General features: G+C 37.0%; 1 protein-coding gene across 4 annotated transcripts in view; it reads right to left on the reverse strand.

Annotated features, from left to right (window-relative positions):
• LOC120636302 (cold shock domain-containing protein E1) overlaps positions 1-19,302 on the reverse strand; it is a 99,793-nt gene that overhangs the window by 11,011 nt on the left and 69,480 nt on the right. For 3 of the 4 annotated variants that reach the window (XM_039907725.1, XM_039907723.1, XM_039907724.1), the window contains exons 10-15: positions 15,129-15,251; positions 13,655-13,836; positions 8,147-8,364; positions 8,044-8,073; positions 4,477-4,653; positions 460-631 (exon numbers count right to left, since the gene is read on the reverse strand). In XM_039907725.1, the coding sequence (XP_039763659.1) occupies positions 460-631; positions 4,477-4,653; positions 8,044-8,073; positions 8,147-8,364; positions 13,655-13,836; positions 15,129-15,251 (902 nt within the window). The remainder of the gene's footprint in view (positions 1-459; positions 632-4,476; positions 4,654-8,043; positions 8,074-8,146; positions 8,365-13,654; positions 13,837-15,128; positions 15,252-19,302) is intronic. The other variant, XM_039907726.1, reaches the window with a different exon arrangement.

The following is a 19,302-nucleotide window of genomic DNA, read 5'->3' on the forward strand; positions in this document are numbered from 1 at the left end:
TCCCGACTAATTCGCCATTACTATCCATACGAACAGCAAAGAAAACACATCATTTGCGGTAATTTAAACTGTCTAACTATCACGGTTCATTAGATACAGGTGACGGACACACGAACAGCGGAGTCTTAACCTTTGGGCTAACTTATTTGACTATGTGTTGCACGTATTATTTTAATAGAAATGAACCTTTTTGTTTTTATTACATTTATTTAACAAAATAGTACTATTCGATGGAGCGACCACTGAAGCAATCCTAATATCAGACTTTTGCCATAGCGGAGATTGTGAATTGCATTCAAGGTCTAAATTGTAGTGCGAATCGAACACGCGCACGAAAGTTTCCGCGTTTTAATTAAATCATAAAATTAAAACGCGGAAACTTTCTTTAAATCATAAAATCTTAATCTAAATTAGTGGATTTTAAAAAGAAGGGAATAACTATATACAGTATTCACTTACCCGACTTTGACGACATTGCACGCGGATGATTTCCCATTCCTCGGGTTGGTGAGCATCACAAACTCGACAGAGTCACCAGGCTGCAATTCTGCGGAATTGCCCCGAACCTCGGACATGTGGAAGAACAGCCGCCTCGACTCTTCCGCCTCTACAGACAGGAAACCGAAACCACCTGATGAAAAATATGAAATAATTAAAATTATTTTAAATCACGCCAGAGTTCGGTTCGGTTCGGTTCTGTTAATTTTGGGTATGGTACCGATACCCAAGATGAACTGAACTCACAAGGTTTGCTCTGTAGTCTATTTGTTATACTTTTTGATAGCATTACTTAATAATAATAATTTAATGGTAAGGAAAACAAACATAGATAGTCGTAAGTTGATAAATAAATAAATAAGAATCGTTATTAAATCTCGCTATATAAACAGAGAGAAGGGTTGGCTTTGAAATTATATGAGCCTATTCATAGGTATACAATATAGTATTTATATATTTAAATACATTTCTCAAATAGTCTGTAAAGGGTCTTTGTCCCATTTAATAAATATTATCTTTTACTTTTGGCAAGGTTTTTGTCGTCAGTTGTGTCGTCTTCAAACTCTTGACCCTGCTTAACAATCATATCCAACGTTTTATCGTTGCAGACGATGTTTGAGGCGCCCCGTATACTTTCGACAGTCTTTCAAATTATTACCCTTTTTTACAAGAAACTCTGTCGCACTGTCACTGTGTGATGATCTTTTTTCGTCAAAAGCAGCGACGACCCAGATATTTTGATGTTAATAGATAAAAAACTCATCTCTTGACCCTGCTTTAACAATCATATGCAACGTTTTATCGTGACAGACGTTACAGGCTGCCCGTGTACTGTTGACGTTTTAATATATACATATATAGATATATATATTAATCAGTGGACAAACATGTAGAGGAAAGACCAAAGAGTGATATTGATGGAATTTATGTATCCATAGATCATAGAGCTAGAGAAAGAAATGTTGTACCGACACAACATAGCATAGGAGCAAGGAAAGAAGACGGATCAGAACTTGACTGCACGCCTCATGACAGATGATGATGTAGCCCAAAGTGTAGCGCGAGAAGCCTAGAAGATGCATACACGAAACACTTTTTCAAAGGCATAGAATTCGGAGAAGACAGAAGTTGGATGGCATACCAGATCTTTGCGATGCGTTTTAGAGAAAAGGATGAGAAGAGCTCAGTAAGAGTAAATAGGATATCAACTATGCATATATGTAAAACGGCAGATACTTATGATGCCTCATAATTAGAAGGTAGAAAGGTGTGGATGTAAATCGAATAGATCCTGAGCACTCTCTTAACGTAGCTTGAAGGACACCGAAAAACAGGCGACTTCGCAACGGGGTTCCAAACTTTTTAGTCTACGAACTTTTACCTCATCGCCGATGAGTGTCCTAACACGACGGTCCACCCAATCCAAACATCAAGCTGGTACCTTGACAGAGCCTTGAGAGAGCTTGGTACAGTCTTAGAAGCCGACTCGGTGTATGATACCACTTGAATTTCTGCCGGCTATTTTGTACTTGGTTTCGAGCGCCAAAGTTGAGGTTGGATGATACCTACGACGTTAATACTTTGTGGCGAATAGCTCTTGTAACGAACCTGCACAGTGAATTTAAATTAACATCACAAAAACAGCAGTTATTTAAAGTTAAAAAAAGATCCCCCAATATTATCGCTCAAAGATACCATGCTCAAGCAGATCGATAAATTAAAATACATAGATTATTACCCCTACATCCTAAGGTGATCACCTTATGACGTAAGGGTGCTTTCTATACACTGATACTTTGTAGATTCTTCTTAAGGTTCCTTATAGTGTATGCCGCTGCCTCGGCGGTGAGAAGGTATTTCGCTCACCAGAAATTAAGTTACGTACAAAAATCAAGGTGTACAGGACTCTATACCGCAGGCATATTCGTGTATGTGAATGGTTTCACCTTAACCATCTTAGTTATATCCAGAACAACAACACCAAGCACCGTCGGGTTACGACGTAACAATGACAGTCGACATATCTAATGCAGCGACAATTGAGTTGCTACAGACATGTCATAAGAATGCCCATCAAGAAATTTAAGATAAAGTCTTCTACTCCGAGCTCAAAAACGGTAAGCACCAACAAGACAGTCAGTTCTCGAGACATTAAGATGTGCAAAAGCAGCATTTGTCTAGATAAAACACCAAGCGTTGGGAAAGTCTACAGACCAACGGATTTCAAATCAATTTTCAAGACCAAAGAGGAAAAGATCTGATTGCTTATCGTCATCATCTCATAGTAAGGCCACCCTCTTAACTAAGTTGAAGGTAATCTTACATGCGATGGACCTGCGCGCATATAGCTTGCGAAAATTTTTTCAAGCACGCTATATGTAAATAAGCCAAATCAGGTCACATGAGAGAAGCTCTTACATTTAATTTATGAAAATTAAAAATAAATGAAGAATAAAACAGAACCAGACACTACTTATCGTAGTGAAACCAAAAAAAAACTGCTCGTGCAATAGCTCCAATAATTCGCATGCAACTGTCTAATGCAATACTTGTGTTCTTCACAGGGATAGCAACCTGTACCTCAGCGAGGAGTTAATTAAAAGGGGGACCGCAAATTTGATCTCCACTCCGCTGTTAGAACAGCTATCTCATAACAATGTTGACAAACTAAATCTGCTATAATTTTAAGTATTTTTATTCAGTCTGTGTAGCCGCCTCGTTGACCACTTGAAATATTGAAAATAGCTTTTCTGTGTACTTAAGCCGCGGATCACGAGTTCTGAGTTTGCTGAGGTCACGGTTGAGGGGAATAACTGATGATGGATTTTTCATTACGGGAATTATTCCCAGCTCGGAGTTACAATACTGTCCACTCGTTGCGGGACCGTTGGTACAAAGAGTTATGATTAACATAATGCATGATATTTGTGATCCCCTTAGTTCCCACAGACCCGTATTGGAGAAGCGTCTATGCGCGAATTCCCTCCAATGAGAAACGTGGGCAGTGACCGGCATATTTCTGACGATTTCTTCTATCGTGAAACGAATATTTATTTTCCGTCTCGGTTTCTTAGATTGAGCAATTTGGAAAGTACTATAACAACAAGAAAAATAGCGACTAAATTTCGAGAAATATTGCTAAGTTCATAATTTAAGCGACAACTATGCTAAATAAACCAAAATACAGTTATACCAACTCATCATCAGCTTAACACCGTCCCACTAATGAGAACAGGCACAGATCACATCTCTCTTTATCATTTCTCCCTCTTAACATGAGAGTGAAATAATAAGCCCACCACGCTGCTCCAACAGGGCTTGCTGGGTTACAGCGAGGCTTAACAGCAAGAAATGTTTCAGTGTATGTTTCATAGTGGTTCAGGACGGCTAGCATTGGCAGGAGACAATTATATCCCCGGGGTAAAGATATAAATTTATCTTTTCCCACAGCTTCATAAACTCTCCGAGCACTCGCGCACAAGTGGAAATTATATATGTGTATTAATAAACGGGGGTAAACTTCCTATTCCATGTTCCAGTGATTTAGCAGGTGGGCGCTTTAACTATATCCCTTGGCAGAGGATATAATTTTTATCTCCCACCCGTGCTAGCCCTGCAAGCACGGGTTTACCTTTGATTCCGCGTGGATTCGGCGGCGTCGCAGTTATTTGAGGTCGTTGCGGTGGAATCGTATCCGATCCGCGGCATATAGGTCGAGCTGTCGCACGCCCGGCGCTCGCCCCCTCCGGGCGATGTGTGCGGGAAACCGGCCGCCCCTCGGAGAAATACCCTCGAGTCGGAGGGCGACTTTCTGGATGAATAGGACCCCTTAAAAACCCTGAGGTTCCGCCTTGGTCGTCGCCGGTGGCGGGGGCGCGGGGTTTATTAGGTCCGTCATAACCTTTGCGCTTCCCTGTGGCGGAGAGGTATCCATGAGGATTTCCTCGCAAGGTTAAATTATTTAACGGGAAGCGTTACCTTTGATAGCGTCGACGGTCGCGCGCCTTTTCTTCCTTATTGGCACGATATTAGTGGCGCGCCCTTCCTGGTCAGACTGGAAGGTAACGGGGTCCCCCACTTGCAGAATCTCACGCTTGCATGCCAAGCCCATTATGCCAAACTCGTATGACATGCCACCTCCCACTTGGATAAGGCCTGGAGGAAAGGAAATTATTAGATTAAGACACTACTAATACCTTTTGTATTAGGGACTTTGGGACAACGGCTAGACACCGATTGCTATTTCTTGCTTCATCTTTTATATTTTTTAAATCTTTATAAGTTAGCTTTTGATTGCAACCGCACCTGCTGTTAAGTGAAGATGCCGATTTGAAGTTCTAAATTCAAAAATGTTTTATTAATGTTTTTTTCGTTATCACAGGAAATTTCGTTATCACAAGCGTTCATACATTTAACATGTTACCACTAATGTTAGGTGATGGTGATAGCTGCATTCGTTATCATCATCAGCAGCCTACTAACGTCCCACTGCAGGGCACAGGCTTCGTGTCTCAAACAAGAGACGGTTCTAGAGCATACACCCACCACGCTAGGAAAATTCCAAACGCGCTTTGGTCTATTAAGACCCCACAACTAGATTCCTACGCAACATCGTATTGGAACGCTATTTTACTTGGCGGCACTTCAGGTAACCAAAGCCAAATCTTCCACCAAGACCAGACCAGACCATAAATTTCCACAATTGCACCTTTGCACCTGCCGTGCATCGAAGTCGGGACCTGTCGCTTCAAAGGAAGTCTTCAAAGATGGTTTTATTTTTTGTCACGCCACTAAAAGTTAGGCCTTGACTGCAATCTCACCTGGTGGTAAGTGATGATGCGGTATAAGATGGTAGGGAGTTAACCTGTAAGGGAGTATGGTAGTCATACCCCTAATTGGTTTCAACGCGACATCGCACCGGAACACTAAATCGCCTAACTGCACGTCTTAGTCGGTAAGATGGTAACTGGCCACGGCCAAAGCCTCCCACCAGACGTTAAAGGAGATAAACACTAATAATACCCGTTTTCAATAACGATGAACAAGGCAATGCTTGAATAAGTAACGCCTTATCTAAGGAGGTTCCTAGGCAACTACCACCATTAGTTATCACCTAAGAGTTGGTGAAACGTTCTTTTTCTATAGGTTTAGTGAAAACGGGCATAAGAAGGCCACCAAGTGATTGGAGCGGTGTGTCAGGTGTATTCTCTGAAGCCTCTCTCCTTTGAGAGTGTGACACTATTAGGCCGAAGATGATAAAAATAAATGCCTGTGAATGAATGAACTTATTCATGTGAAAATGAATAGAACATTTTTTTATTTTAAAGAAAACTATATTTCTTGTGCGAGAAGGCTTGTAATCGTTTGGGAATTCAGAGATGATGATCACTTGTATTCACAATTATTAGAAAAACTGAGTAGTCTCATAGTCTCTCTCAATCTTAAATTGAATGGAACTCTCTCTCTCAATTTTTAATGGACTCCGTTAACATCTTAAGTTGACTACCTGGGACGTTAACGGATTGATTGTCATAAATTCCACCCTTTTTAAAATATTTTAATGGTTTCACAGTTTCCTTTCACTGTCTGCAAATTTTGAGGAATCCCAATAAAAAAATAAAAAATAAAAATATTTAAAATAGTTCTATCAATCAGACATACAATCATTTTATAAATAATAATTCATAAATTTAGTTCTCTTGATATCAATTTTTATTAAAAAAAAAAAAAAACAATTTTTATTATTGAGGAAGAATGTTTTGGACATTTTAAAAATTTACTTTGAGTAATTTATAAATATATATGTAAAATAAATATATAAATACATAGGCAATAAATAAATCAGGGGGAAAAGTAGGTTGTTAAAAATGGTGATGATTCTAACATTTTTCTCCCCGGGGACAAAATTTTATCTTGTGCCACAGCTTTATCAACTCTCATAGCATTAATGCACAAGTGGAATTAATATCCAATTTTTGTTACCTGTCTATAATGTAAACTATCTTTTCATTACTTGATAGCTTAAAGTTAATTTTAAACTGTAAACAAAATAATAATAACACAGTTACATAAGGTAAACATCATTTTGTCTTTTTTTCATCACACTTGTTGGTTTTATAGTTTATGAACATACTTTAAACTAAAAAGTAATGAAAACATTAATATATTATAAGACAAAAAAGAAAAAAATTAGAATATGTGTAATAATATACTGGAGTAAACTTAACGTGCCTTGACACACTTTAATTTTTTAATGCCTTGTCAGGGGATATAATCGAGGGATTTTGTCTCCTACTCTACTCAGTACTTTGTTAAATACTCTACTCACAACTTATAATATCTCGACATTGTAATTTTAAATCAAATAAATACTTAATTTCAATAACAAGACCATAAAAAAGTCAATCTAAATAAATCTAGTAATAATAGTCTAGTTTATTGTGACAGAGCTCGTCCGGGTAAGTACTACCGTCATTGCTTTGTTCGTATTCCTTGGACGCCTTTCGAAGTGATACTCTGTTTTTAGCCGATGTTATCTAGTTATCTGGTGGGCTATTTGCATGGGTCCTTCAATTATTACCATAAAAAAAAATTGAGATAACTTTTGGAGGGAAATTTTTAGAATCTATACACAATGATTCACGTGCTCTGGCGGGAAAGGCTTAGGTATTTTTTGAATGGTTTTAAATCTTATTTAAAAATAAAGCTTCTTATATTAAATCACATTACAACTCTAGGGGTTAATGGATTTTAGTGCAACTTCACAATCTCGCCAAGCCTATTTATGAGCAATTACGTACTTTACCTGTGGATAACAGGTCTTGTAACTGGGCATATTAAAGCGAGTGGTGTGCAAGCGATATTAGGATAAACAGTGTTGTGTTAGCATGTGAGATGTTTTTTTTTTTATATCAGCTCACATTACAACCCTAGGGGTTAACGGATTTTAGTGCAACTTTACAACCTCGCCAAGCTTTTTTTATGAGCAATAACGTACTTTACCTGTAGATAACAGGTCTTGTAATATATCATTGTAGAGCGAGTGGTTTTAAAAAATACTTGCCTAGATGTGTAGCTTGGTCTGGATTGAGGATCCTCAGCGTGCGCGAGGATGGTTCACGCAGCTTGGCGATGGATATAGCCGTACTGGGCTGCACTTGGGTACTCGGCGCCTGCACAGCCTCCACCGGCATCGCTGGCACAACCCGCGCCGCATTCCACGTCGTTATCATTCATTTTCTAAGTAAACCCTTCCTCGATTTACTACGTGCTTATGGATTATTCACGAAGTATTTATACCGTTTGGGATGTGTGTAATATTACTAAAACGTATCACAGCCCCATCGCAAACGTTTATTCACCTTCGTACGGAACCATAGATAAGACGACTCACCAGTATTTCGATGGCGGCCATGTCGTTCTCTTCTCTGGCGTGTTAAATAAGACCGATAGTAAATTCCTCAGTAGAAACACATACCTGTACGGTCGAACACGATGGCTATAGCCGCCGACACTTTATGGAATGCAATAATGAAAACGACATACCTGAGGTACGCTTGCGTCTAGGACATCCCCCTAAAATAAATTTACTAATTTAATATTGTACTTAGCTCTCGCATTAGCAACTTATTGGGAATGGTTTACATGCCTGAATACTTGGCTTGGTCTGGATTGAGCGCGCGCAGTGTGCGTGTGACCGTGCCGTGGATAGACGGCTCCAAGGGTTTTGCGACCGGTATGGACCCCCGGGGCAGTACCCGCACGAATTCCGCGCTAGCACACCCGCCCCCAGAACCGTTGGTACGACCCAGACCGTATTCCACTTCGGTGCCAAGCTCAAGACTGTCCGGGTTCCCTTCGAGGTTACTGGAATCGTATAAGTTAAACGCTTAATAATCTGGACCTTCTGCGGTGTATCATATTAAAAGAGGATATTAAATTATGTACGGACATCATGACCAAATCACAATAAAATAGAATTTATACTAATGTGTTTTTACCTACACTTAGGAAATATCATATTTTTTTATACATTTTTAAATTGCATATTAAAATTCCGGAATCGATAGGTTCGAATCTGCTCAGGCAACGATGGCCGCCGCCGATCGCCGGTTCAAATCCTGTCGTTCCCGAAACTTTTATATGAAATTTAAAAATTTATTTAAAATCAAATATATCTACTCCATAATCGCCGAAAATGTACCGTCTAATTGCAACTTTATAGTTTTAAAATGAATATTGAAACTGTTTTTTATTTTCCATTTTCCAATCTTTTCCTAGTTCAAGGTCAGCTAAAGCAAAAAAGGGCCGAATCCTAAATGGTAAATTATTTTCATTTTGTAACATAAATAATACAAACTGAGCAAAATGCGACAAATCTTTTTGGGTATATTCTTAGTCCAGGTTTCTTTTGAAACCCTCGTAGCTTATTACTACGATTGCAAATGTTGCTTTCACATGACTTTAATAAAATTTAAAAAAAAAGTTATATACGCATCGAAATTGTGTTTATTGTTAAATTGTTTACTTGAATAGATAAAGTTTTGTCTTTTTACATGCTTTATATTAGCTTCATACAAACATACAAGATGTTTGTATGTTTGTAACCGACTTTGGACGCTATTTTGACCCACTTTAAACGGTCAGATTTCTTTGTAGGCATTTTAACTTTGTAGGCATATCAAGGATCGATAACAATACACTAATTTGAGAAGATTATTCCAATTTTCAATATAAAAAATTAGATTTTTATTAACTTTGTTGGTATGTTTGTTACCGACTCCTTTGAACTTGGTTTTGACCCTCCTCAAACGGTCTGATTTCGTTCAAACTTTGAAGATACATCGAGGACCGATGACAATATACAAATTTGATAAGATTATTCCATTTTTTAATTTGTAAAATAAGATTTTTGCTAATTTATATAATTTTCAGCTATAGTCAGGTCTCTATACGTTGATGGTTAATGGGTTACCGATTAATTTTGCTCTATTTAAAATAATAGATCAAGAAAAACTAAAAAAAATCGCTTTTATAAATAAACTAAACTAAAAGGTGGAAATTAGTTTAGTTTTTTATACCAAGCGTGTTTTTTAGTTTGTTTGAACTATTTAATTAATTATTATAATTAGAATGTATGTTTATATAATATGTCCTCGTTAGACACTTAACACATTTTATTAAGAAACGATAGATTCGCAGTAAACATTCGCATAGAAAGTTAAGTTTTTATTAATGCCATAGCAAATGAGTTTTGAAAGCAGCCTTGTAACCTTTATTGCTTTGCGTATCATGGATTTAAGGAATTTAGATTAGGTCGCGTTTTATTAATACCGTATGGACAATTTATTAAACCATTTTGATAGACCAGGGCACGTTTGAAACCCTCGTAGCTTTAACTTTAAACTGAGTAATGTAGTTATTTCCACAATAATAAATAAATAAATTTCACTATAACATCGTCATCATTACTTCACTTCTGTTAATACGAGGTTAAACTAGATTTATCGATTAAATTCATGTTGATTTTCGAAGGCGTGCAACAAAACATCAGGATACATTTATTGAGTGTCCATTTTTTTATAAAAACTTAAAGCGTATGTCGTTTTATCCATTAAAAATTAGGCTTATTGCAATATCAAGTGATGGCAAGTTATGATCAGACAAAAGGGTTATGCCTAATCGGTTTCGAAGCACACCGTACCGTAACGCTAAATCGCTTAGCGGCAGGCCTTTGTCGGTAGGGTGGTAACTAGCCGCGTCCCAATACCCTCTGCCCTGTACCACTAAACATTTTTTTTTAAATTTTACAAGCATAAAAACAAAGCGTTTACCGCATCGATAAAATAAAACTGCACAATCGCCGAGCTGTGTATTCGGATTACCGTATAGCAGTATTGAGAACAGCAATTTTCCTATAAAAGTAGAAGACGTTGTGCTTGCATAATATAAAATTCAACATTGCTTGTTGCGAAAGATGAGCATATGAAAATCATATTAAAATGCGACTGAATGATTACGCCCTATTGAAGACTCGCTATCGGCTCAATATCCTATTGAATGGAATAGCCTTATGATGTTTTTGCATGTTTAATGCTGTCGTATATTATTAACAATAAGCGTAATCCTAACTGGAATTATAAATGGAACCTGTTGTTTTGTTCGTTTTGCTTTCACGCCTTAACTATTTAACCAATCACCTTTTAATATTACATACCGATTGTGAAATAGTGTATTTTATATACACAAAAATAACTGCTCCCGGTGTGGATAGGGGGGAAGATTACGATTCCGACGTTATGCCACGTTTATCAACAAGTCTCTTAGAGAGCGTACTTTAGAAATCACTCAATACAGAGAGGTTTTTTTGTCTTATTCTTTTTTCATTTTGAATACCATCAGGCCACAGTTTTGATAGCCGATTAGCGCGGTGGGCCGGGACCCTGCTTTCAGACTCAAAGGCTGCGGGTTCGATTCCCACAACTGGAAAGTGTTAGTGCGATGAACATGCATGTTTTTCAGTGTCTGGGTGTTTATTAGTATTTATGTATATTGTTCATAAAAAATATTCGTCTGTCATTTAAGTACCCATAACACATGCTACGCTTACTTTGGGGCTAGATGGCGAGGCGTGTGTATTGTGGCAAGAAAAATAAAAATTATAATAACACTGTTGAAAAAAGACGATACAATTCATTGATTACAGAACCGCCGCGCGTGCTTCGCGATGTCTCGCTTTTCGGAACAATCGATTGTTGTGGTCGATATTCACTCGCTCGCGTGGTGGCATTTAATTTTTGTTCATATTAGTTAGTGCCTCCGTAGTCTTATAGTGTCAAGTGTTAGTGACATATCTGGACTTACGATAAACTACCAGCTCCCTGTGCGATCGAGGAGCAATCGAGGTTCGAATAGAACAAGGAGGCGAGAAACAAGCGGGCCCGGTCACCGTGGATCCACGCTGCCTTACAGGTAAGTGCTCACGCAAGATCCCTTATATAACACGGATATGTGTGGTTCAGTGGCGTGCACTCCATACGTGCGTAGAAGCACGGCCTACCATAAAATTTTTGTCTCATAAAGGGGAAGAATTTTTCCATTCCATGCCATCTTTATACCAGGGTATTATATGTATACTTTATATTTATACCAGGGTATTATATTTATACTATTATCAGTTAGGATTACGCTTATTATTATTCGACGGCCGACTGGCGCAGTGGGCAGCGACCCTGCTTTCTGAGTCCAAGGCCGTGGGTTCGATTCCCACAACTGGAAAATGTTTGTGTGATGAGCATAAGTGTTTTTCAGTGTCTGGGTGTTTATATGTATTTTCTAAGTATTTATGTATTATATATTCATAACAATATTCTTAGTACCCATAACACAAGCTACGCTTACTTTGGGGCTAGGTGGCGATGTGTGTATTGTCGTAGTATATTTATTATTTATTATTTATTTATACTTTATATTTATACCAGGGTATCAAAAACCCTGTGCACGTCACTTTGTGGTTATCACGAATTACAGAGAAACAGACAAATCTGTGTTAATTATATATTGTCGACTTTCGCAAAGTAACGCCCACTTCTGTACAACATCATTATTGTACCTAACTATATGATATTTGTTGTTTTTTTATATTTAAATTGAATAGAATCCGGCAAAATTTGTGTTGGGCTTGCCCGTTACGTACCAAGTTGCAATATGACACACTGCATAGTATTTTATCACTAGTAAAATTTAATGAAATGACAACAAAAAAAAATAAACTTTTTTATATTACTAATGCTTCTGTTTATTTTTATTATTTGGTGTTTCAGCGGCAATGTAAATATACATTTTAAACTCTCTACCTATTACGGTTCATGAGATATGGACGGACGGACGGACGTACAAAAATGGCTTGGTAATAGGGTCCCGTTCGCCCCCTTCGCATAAAAACCCCAGAAAAATTGAAATCAACATATTAAAACTTCTTAAATGTCCAACTCAATATTATTTGTAATAACAGATAAACATATGTCGCAATGCTTAAATTAATTTAGGGCCATGCATAATGTATGACAAATAGGCAAGAGCGCTTTCGAAATGAAATTAAAAACATAGAAAAGTATAATAGCATATAGCAAATAAGTCATAGCGTAATAATAAAACATAGCGAACATGTAAAACAATATAAGGCCAACAAAAATAATGTAAATGACAAGTATTTATAAAAAAAAAATTGATAGATTAAATTAACATAATGCAAGTAAATACTCGGCTATTGTAATGCCAAAAATTGTGAAACTGCAGTGCAAACAAGGAAAAAAACAAAGAAAATAAATACACATACAACTTTGTAGAGGCTTCAGCACGAAGTACGAACTAAAACATAATTCGCTAAGATAAAGTTTCGATTTAGACAGCGCAGCTTTATTCGCATGCTAAGAATTAAAAGTCCATAGTTTCAACATTCATGACACAGCCACAGAACTAACACGAAGACATAGCAATAAGACTTTAATATGCTAATAGAGCTGTTTAATGGCTTTCATAATGGTTGATATCGCGTAACTCTCCACCAACGTAACTTACGAAGTTTTTGACTTCTATGAAACAACCGAAAATTGCGGTTTTCAAAACAATTCATAAGAAGCTGAACCCGAGTTGATTTTTATTTCGTTGTTCGGGCAACCTACTGAGCTTACAGTCTTCAAATAGATCTATCTACATCTATCAATAGGAAATATTAAAGTAAACTGATTAAACATTTCGAATTGAACATTGTGAACTGTGTGTGAGTGCTTATATTAGGCCTACTTGAAATAAATAAATTTTTAATTTTTAATTTTTAATTTTGAAAGAAACACCCTGTATTGGCGGTAATTTCGATCAGCTCTTATAATTATAAATGTGGCCTAAAGATACTGCTAGAACTGATGTGCGAGTTTAAAAATTAAAAAAAAAAGCGAATGGCTCCTGTATAGCGTTATGTGCACTCTATAGCCATTATACAACTCCTAATAGAGATAAAACATCAATTAGTCGTGCACAGCAATGAAATAACTTTGACGTGACGCACCGTGAACATCTCCTTGATCAATATTACGTGAATATCAATCGCCGCCGCTCCTATAGTAGCTTGAATACTAATAAAACAATATAATTATACCTGAAATGGAAGAAGACTTCCTTATTATGGTCGACGGTCTCTATGAAACCAAACCCATCTTTAAGGGCGGCGATGAATCCCTTCAAGATAGAGCGCAGGTTCGATGCCCCGTTGGCAGTGCCATTGGTAAGGCTGTGTTGGGTTTGAACAGCCATCGCGATCAGCTCCTTTGTAGGTTTCACCTAGAATGCAAAAGTAATTATTTTAAAACTAAAAACGACACACTTTTAAATTAGCTCCCTAATTGGCTTGGCATCTTTGTCTGTGTGGTGGTGAAAAACTACAGAAATTTCAGAAATTATAAATTTCAAACTTGATGGGGATCGAGACTGGGACCTCCCACTTAGAAGTCCACTGCGCTCACCACTGGCCATAAAGGTCGTCAAAAGTGCCACTTTACTTAATACACGGAATAATGTACATTATACTTGACGGCCGACTGGCGCAGTGGGCAGCGACCCTGCTTTCTGAGTGATGAGCATTAAGTGTTTTTCAGTGTCTGGGTGTTTATATGTATTTTCTAAGTATTTATAATTCATAAAAATATTCATCAGTCATCTTAGTACCCATAACACAAGCTACGCTTACTTTGGGGCTAGGTGGCGATGTGTGTATTGTCGTAGTACATTTATTTATACAACATTTAAGAATAGCTTTAATTATTTTAGTGAAATAACTACGATAGTAACATATTAAATCAATATAACTAACCAAAAAATAATTGATTCATAATAATGTATTACTTCAAAGTGCAAACCGCAGAACAAACAAGCCGACTATATTACAGTCGAGACTCGACCTATCAACTCCACTTCGAATTTGTAACGATTCAGCATTTCAAAGAGAAACCGCATAGCAATCAATACAAACGGCATTTCCAAAAAAATACCTGATGATTGTTTTGTTACTTGATGATTGATTAATGGCCATGCTTATTGACACTACCTACAGTGTGTTGGCAAAGTAGATTCCCGCAGGATCAAAGTCGGGATCTGCCACTTATATGACTACATCCCTCACTTCCAATTTATTACTTTATAATAGTAAACATCATAGTAAACGGCCGCCCCTTTTAACCCTAAATGTAATCACAGCTTATTTTAGTGTTGCCTCTGTGCAGTTATTTCTCTAACAGTATTGATCTCGGGAAAAACGTGTCGAAGAAAACTTTTACATTATTATGAATTAATGTAAAAACTCCATCATTTCGGTTAGCCTTTTATAGATTTTACATCCAAAACGATTTTTGTTATTTATTATTGTCTTTGCGCTCGCCTCAAACAAGTTAAGACGTTATGCACTAAAATTAAAACTCCAATATAATTTGTTTTTTTACTTTATAGTATTAAATGTGTGTTGTTTTTGCTGAGAGCAGAATTGTAATGGTCATAAACTATTGATACAGTGACACTCCACATTTTAGTCAACAACTATTGCACTATTGAGACTTTTCTAAGTTGTAGAAGTTAATTACCTGATATATATCGAAAATAACTTTGTCACCGACTCGGGGTAACATTTTGGACTCGCATTTCTTGGCGGTATATGAAATGGACTTCTTCACGTTGTTGATTTGGCAAGTTATTATTCCGTGTTCCTGTAAAAAAAATAAGAATACAATAAAATTAAATGGAACGAAACGAAATGAAATTTGCAGGTTTCATTGTAAAGGTATGATACAATATAATTTCGTAAATTGGCATACAAGTATTCAGCAGCACCTACATTTATATCTTAAACAAACAAAAATAAACACAATAAGCCATTCTAAAGACATTACACATGAATTGTTGTAACAATGTAAGTTCGTGCGAACAACTATTTCTCACAAATATAACGAACAAATAATTAGGCGCCATTCATACGGAATAAATACGGAACCATGGGCTACGAATTGTATGATGTATTATTTTTATTATATACTAGCTGAACCGGCAGAAGTAGTCTTGCCCGGTAAAGCAGCGCCACCTACCGGATCAAATTTTATTTTCAATTCATACAGGAACCTATTGAAATACACACACAAAATTTCATCAAAATCGGTCCATCTGCGTAAGAGGAATTGGTCGACAAACATACAGAATATTGCTGTCATTTTGAATATTTTTCTTATCGCTTAAACCTTCCTTGGACTTCCACGAATATGACAAGACCTTAATTAGCCAAATCGGTCCAGCCGTTCTTAGTTTTAGCGAGACTAACGAACAGCATTTCATTTTAATATATATATAGATGACAAACTGCATAACATTGGGAGAAAGTCTTTCGCCTGTTGTATTCTGTCAAGTCAGCAACACAAGGTTATATAGTTTTCCCGCCTGGTGCTCTTTTAACGTTGTTTTCAATACCCCGGTCAATACGCAGTAATGCAATAAGTCAATGCCTCAAATATATTACTAATAAGTGTAAACAGAGGTTTCACAAAAATTATCTCTTTTCTACAAAAATTGCATACCTATCAATGTATCAAAAGTTCAGAATGGACTCATAACAAGCCATAAACTAAGCTAAGATCTTAATAATTCATTCATTGTAAAGTCAACATCTCCTGAGGATGCTCCGGTTTCGGACCGAAACGTGCGAAGAGGGTACATTGCCGAAGATTGGTTTGGTTTGTGTGTGGAGTACTAGCATTGAAAAATTTATAAATTACACCATACAAATTCTCCTCCTTTTAGCGGAGTATAGCCAATTAAGCTTAATTTTCATAATATATTATGGATTTCCGCAAAGTAACGTCTGCTTCTATCCAATATTCAATCCAAGCCATAAACTAGCCACAGAACACATAAGTTAGTCACAAAAGTTTTTTGTCTTTTCATTGTTTTTACCTAAAGTATTAACATCCTTCTGTGTGGAAGAATTTAGGTTTTGGTCGCAGCTATATACTACTCTAGCGAGAAAGAAGTGCCAAGGGATGCGGCCCCGAGCCCTATTAGCGATGCATGCTTCCATCTCAGGTTGCATCGTTAATAATTTTAAGCTGAGAGCGCAGCGAAGCGCTAACCCGTCAGTGGAAAAAAAACAATATCGTTAGTATGCCATAAAATCAAACGCAATATGTAAAGGACAATCTTGCAAGAGAAACGTATAATGCGATTGAATACATTCACGATAAAAATGTGTGGGTCTGAATCCAGGTCTTGCTCAAGAAATCCTAAAGTATTACAAATCATTCCGAAACTTGCGTTTCATTATGACTTCTTAGTAAATCTTATCATTGATAAATAAACAAGTGCGATTGCGGTTTATTATTAATAAGCATCCTTCTCAAAAGCAAAAGAAAAACAGGCACGCGGGTGTCGTACGAGGCGACTAAGGGAATATAACGGAGAATGGGCAGTAGATGCCCGTGCGCTTTTATTACCATCTACTGCAATCTCCTACCCGAAGTGACTACGGGCAAATCATCCCGTTGGCAGAGGCCTTTAGTTCAACAATGAACTGTTATGGACCATTGATGAAGAAGCATATACTAAAAAAATGTAGAGAATCGTCACACACATAAGCATATCGCACACATTTTTCTGTAATTTTTGCACAAACATCTATTGTTAATGCTCGGCCTATTTAATATGCTCTCTCTCTCTCTCTCTTTATTTCATATCTTCTCTCGATAATAGAGTCTAGATGCTGCTCTAACTCGACATCTCGAACAATCGTCGACCAAAGACGCTGCTCTAATGCGGTCTCACGATCAAACCTCTATAAATAAGGACTTCTTGTCATTCTTAAATTCGTATTACGGTTAAACTGTGCGCCTAAAGAAGATACAATAACCTATTATAGAATATGCAAATGAAGCCCTTTCAACCAACTTGACCTACTGAAATTTGTCGAGAGGGTCGCAGTGTCTAGAGGTGCCATTGGAATTCCTACACTATCAGAGTAACACGGGAATATCGAAATTAAGTCAAAAGCTTGCTAGCAATTGAATGAAAAAGGATTAATAATTATTTACCGAAGCAACATGTCGCCAACGTTGAAAGTAAAACGCGAGCGATTTAAATAAAAACTCTCAAGGGTTGATTGTTTATTATCCGCGGATTGAATCTCGATTATTAAAACTATCCACCGGATTAACCTTTGATGTTACAAAAGCTTTTGCAGCCACATATTTAAGATTCAATGTTGAATGGACGATGGTTTTGTACATTTTTTCATGGAAAAACGACAAAGCCAGCTTATAACCGGATTGAATGCAGCGTGGCTAATTTAATTAGCTACGGACTGTTCTGTTTTTGATTCCCATTGTCATACTTATTCGCGAAAAACATTTTCTGTAACACTAATGTGACGCTATGCAATGAAAAAGTATGTATCAAAAACGCAAATGTATACTTAATTGTTAAAATAATAATCGATAGATTATTATTTTTATCGAGCTTGGAATAGATAATTGCTTGGTAATGCCGTATGGTGAGATTATAACATAAAACAAAACAAACTATTTTTATGAAATCATTCCTATCTATGAATTTTACAGACTAACACAACTGGTAATAATCATGGGTAATGATTTACAATAAAAAGTAAAATCGTGAGATAAGTAAGTTCTTTCAACAAATTGCGTGCTAAATAATTGCAATGTTTGATTTATTTTATTTCAAAACTGATTTTCGATAGCCTGTGGCTGTACGTTACGCGCGGCACCCATCGAAGTACAAAATGCAATTTATTATATTTTACCTATGAGAAACCTATGCAAAACTTTACGGGTTTGCGCTGCCAAAATTAACATTCTTTAAGATAGCCTTGGTTTACATTAAATCCACTTGTGAAACGTCTGTCTGATTGTAGTGACCACAGACAGGAATCGAATGATATTTAACGTCAAATCAAATCGTAGTGTTTCTATGTTGTAGAACGTTAATTGGATTTCTGAGCATCTTCTTACAAAACATAGCAACAATCTCTGATAACCTGGGACTTAAAAATCATATAATGACTTATGTTTTATATTCTTCAGCAAAGCAATCAAAAAGGTCTGCTAAGGACGCTATTGATTATCTCTAACAATCTCGACTTTTCTGATTAAAAAGTTTTAAGCGACGCAATGGTTCGACGACGTTATTACGACTTTAGTATCGAAATAGGTTCCCAGAGTAAGACTGCAGGTACCAACTGCGTAGGTAAATAGTAACGTTGGGGGACAAAGAGGGGACTGGGGGCGTCTATGCGAACAATTTTTCCTTTTTCCCGCACATATTTGAAGCTCTACATTTACACTGACAGAAAAATGATACAAGATTAATCCAGAAATTCGACGACTACGACCAAATTACTTGTCGATTAATAATTTCTTTTTTTTAAATAGCCTTTTCGATCATCTCTATGTTAGTGTCATTAATGTTAATAGATCCTGTGTGGACTTGATGTTTTCTTTCATTTTTAAGTTATGCTTTCGTTATATTTATATTATGCCCAATGGGAACCAATGACGATGTGTTACTCGCATATTAGATGATGCGTTTTCACCAAGAAGGTACTCAAGTTATACGCCGCAGGAAATGCTGATGCCGGAAGAGCATTTCACACCTAAACGGTATAATAGAAGTAGACATAAAGGGTTTCATACGAATTGAATACATGTCAACAGCGTAAGGATGGCGCCGCTCACGACGTCTGTGTACTTCCTGAGCAAAATA

The sequence above is a fragment of the Pararge aegeria genome, chromosome Z (genome assembly GCF_905163445.1).
Source record: "Pararge aegeria chromosome Z, ilParAegt1.1, whole genome shotgun sequence".
NCBI lineage: Eukaryota > Metazoa > Arthropoda > Insecta > Lepidoptera > Nymphalidae > Pararge > Pararge aegeria.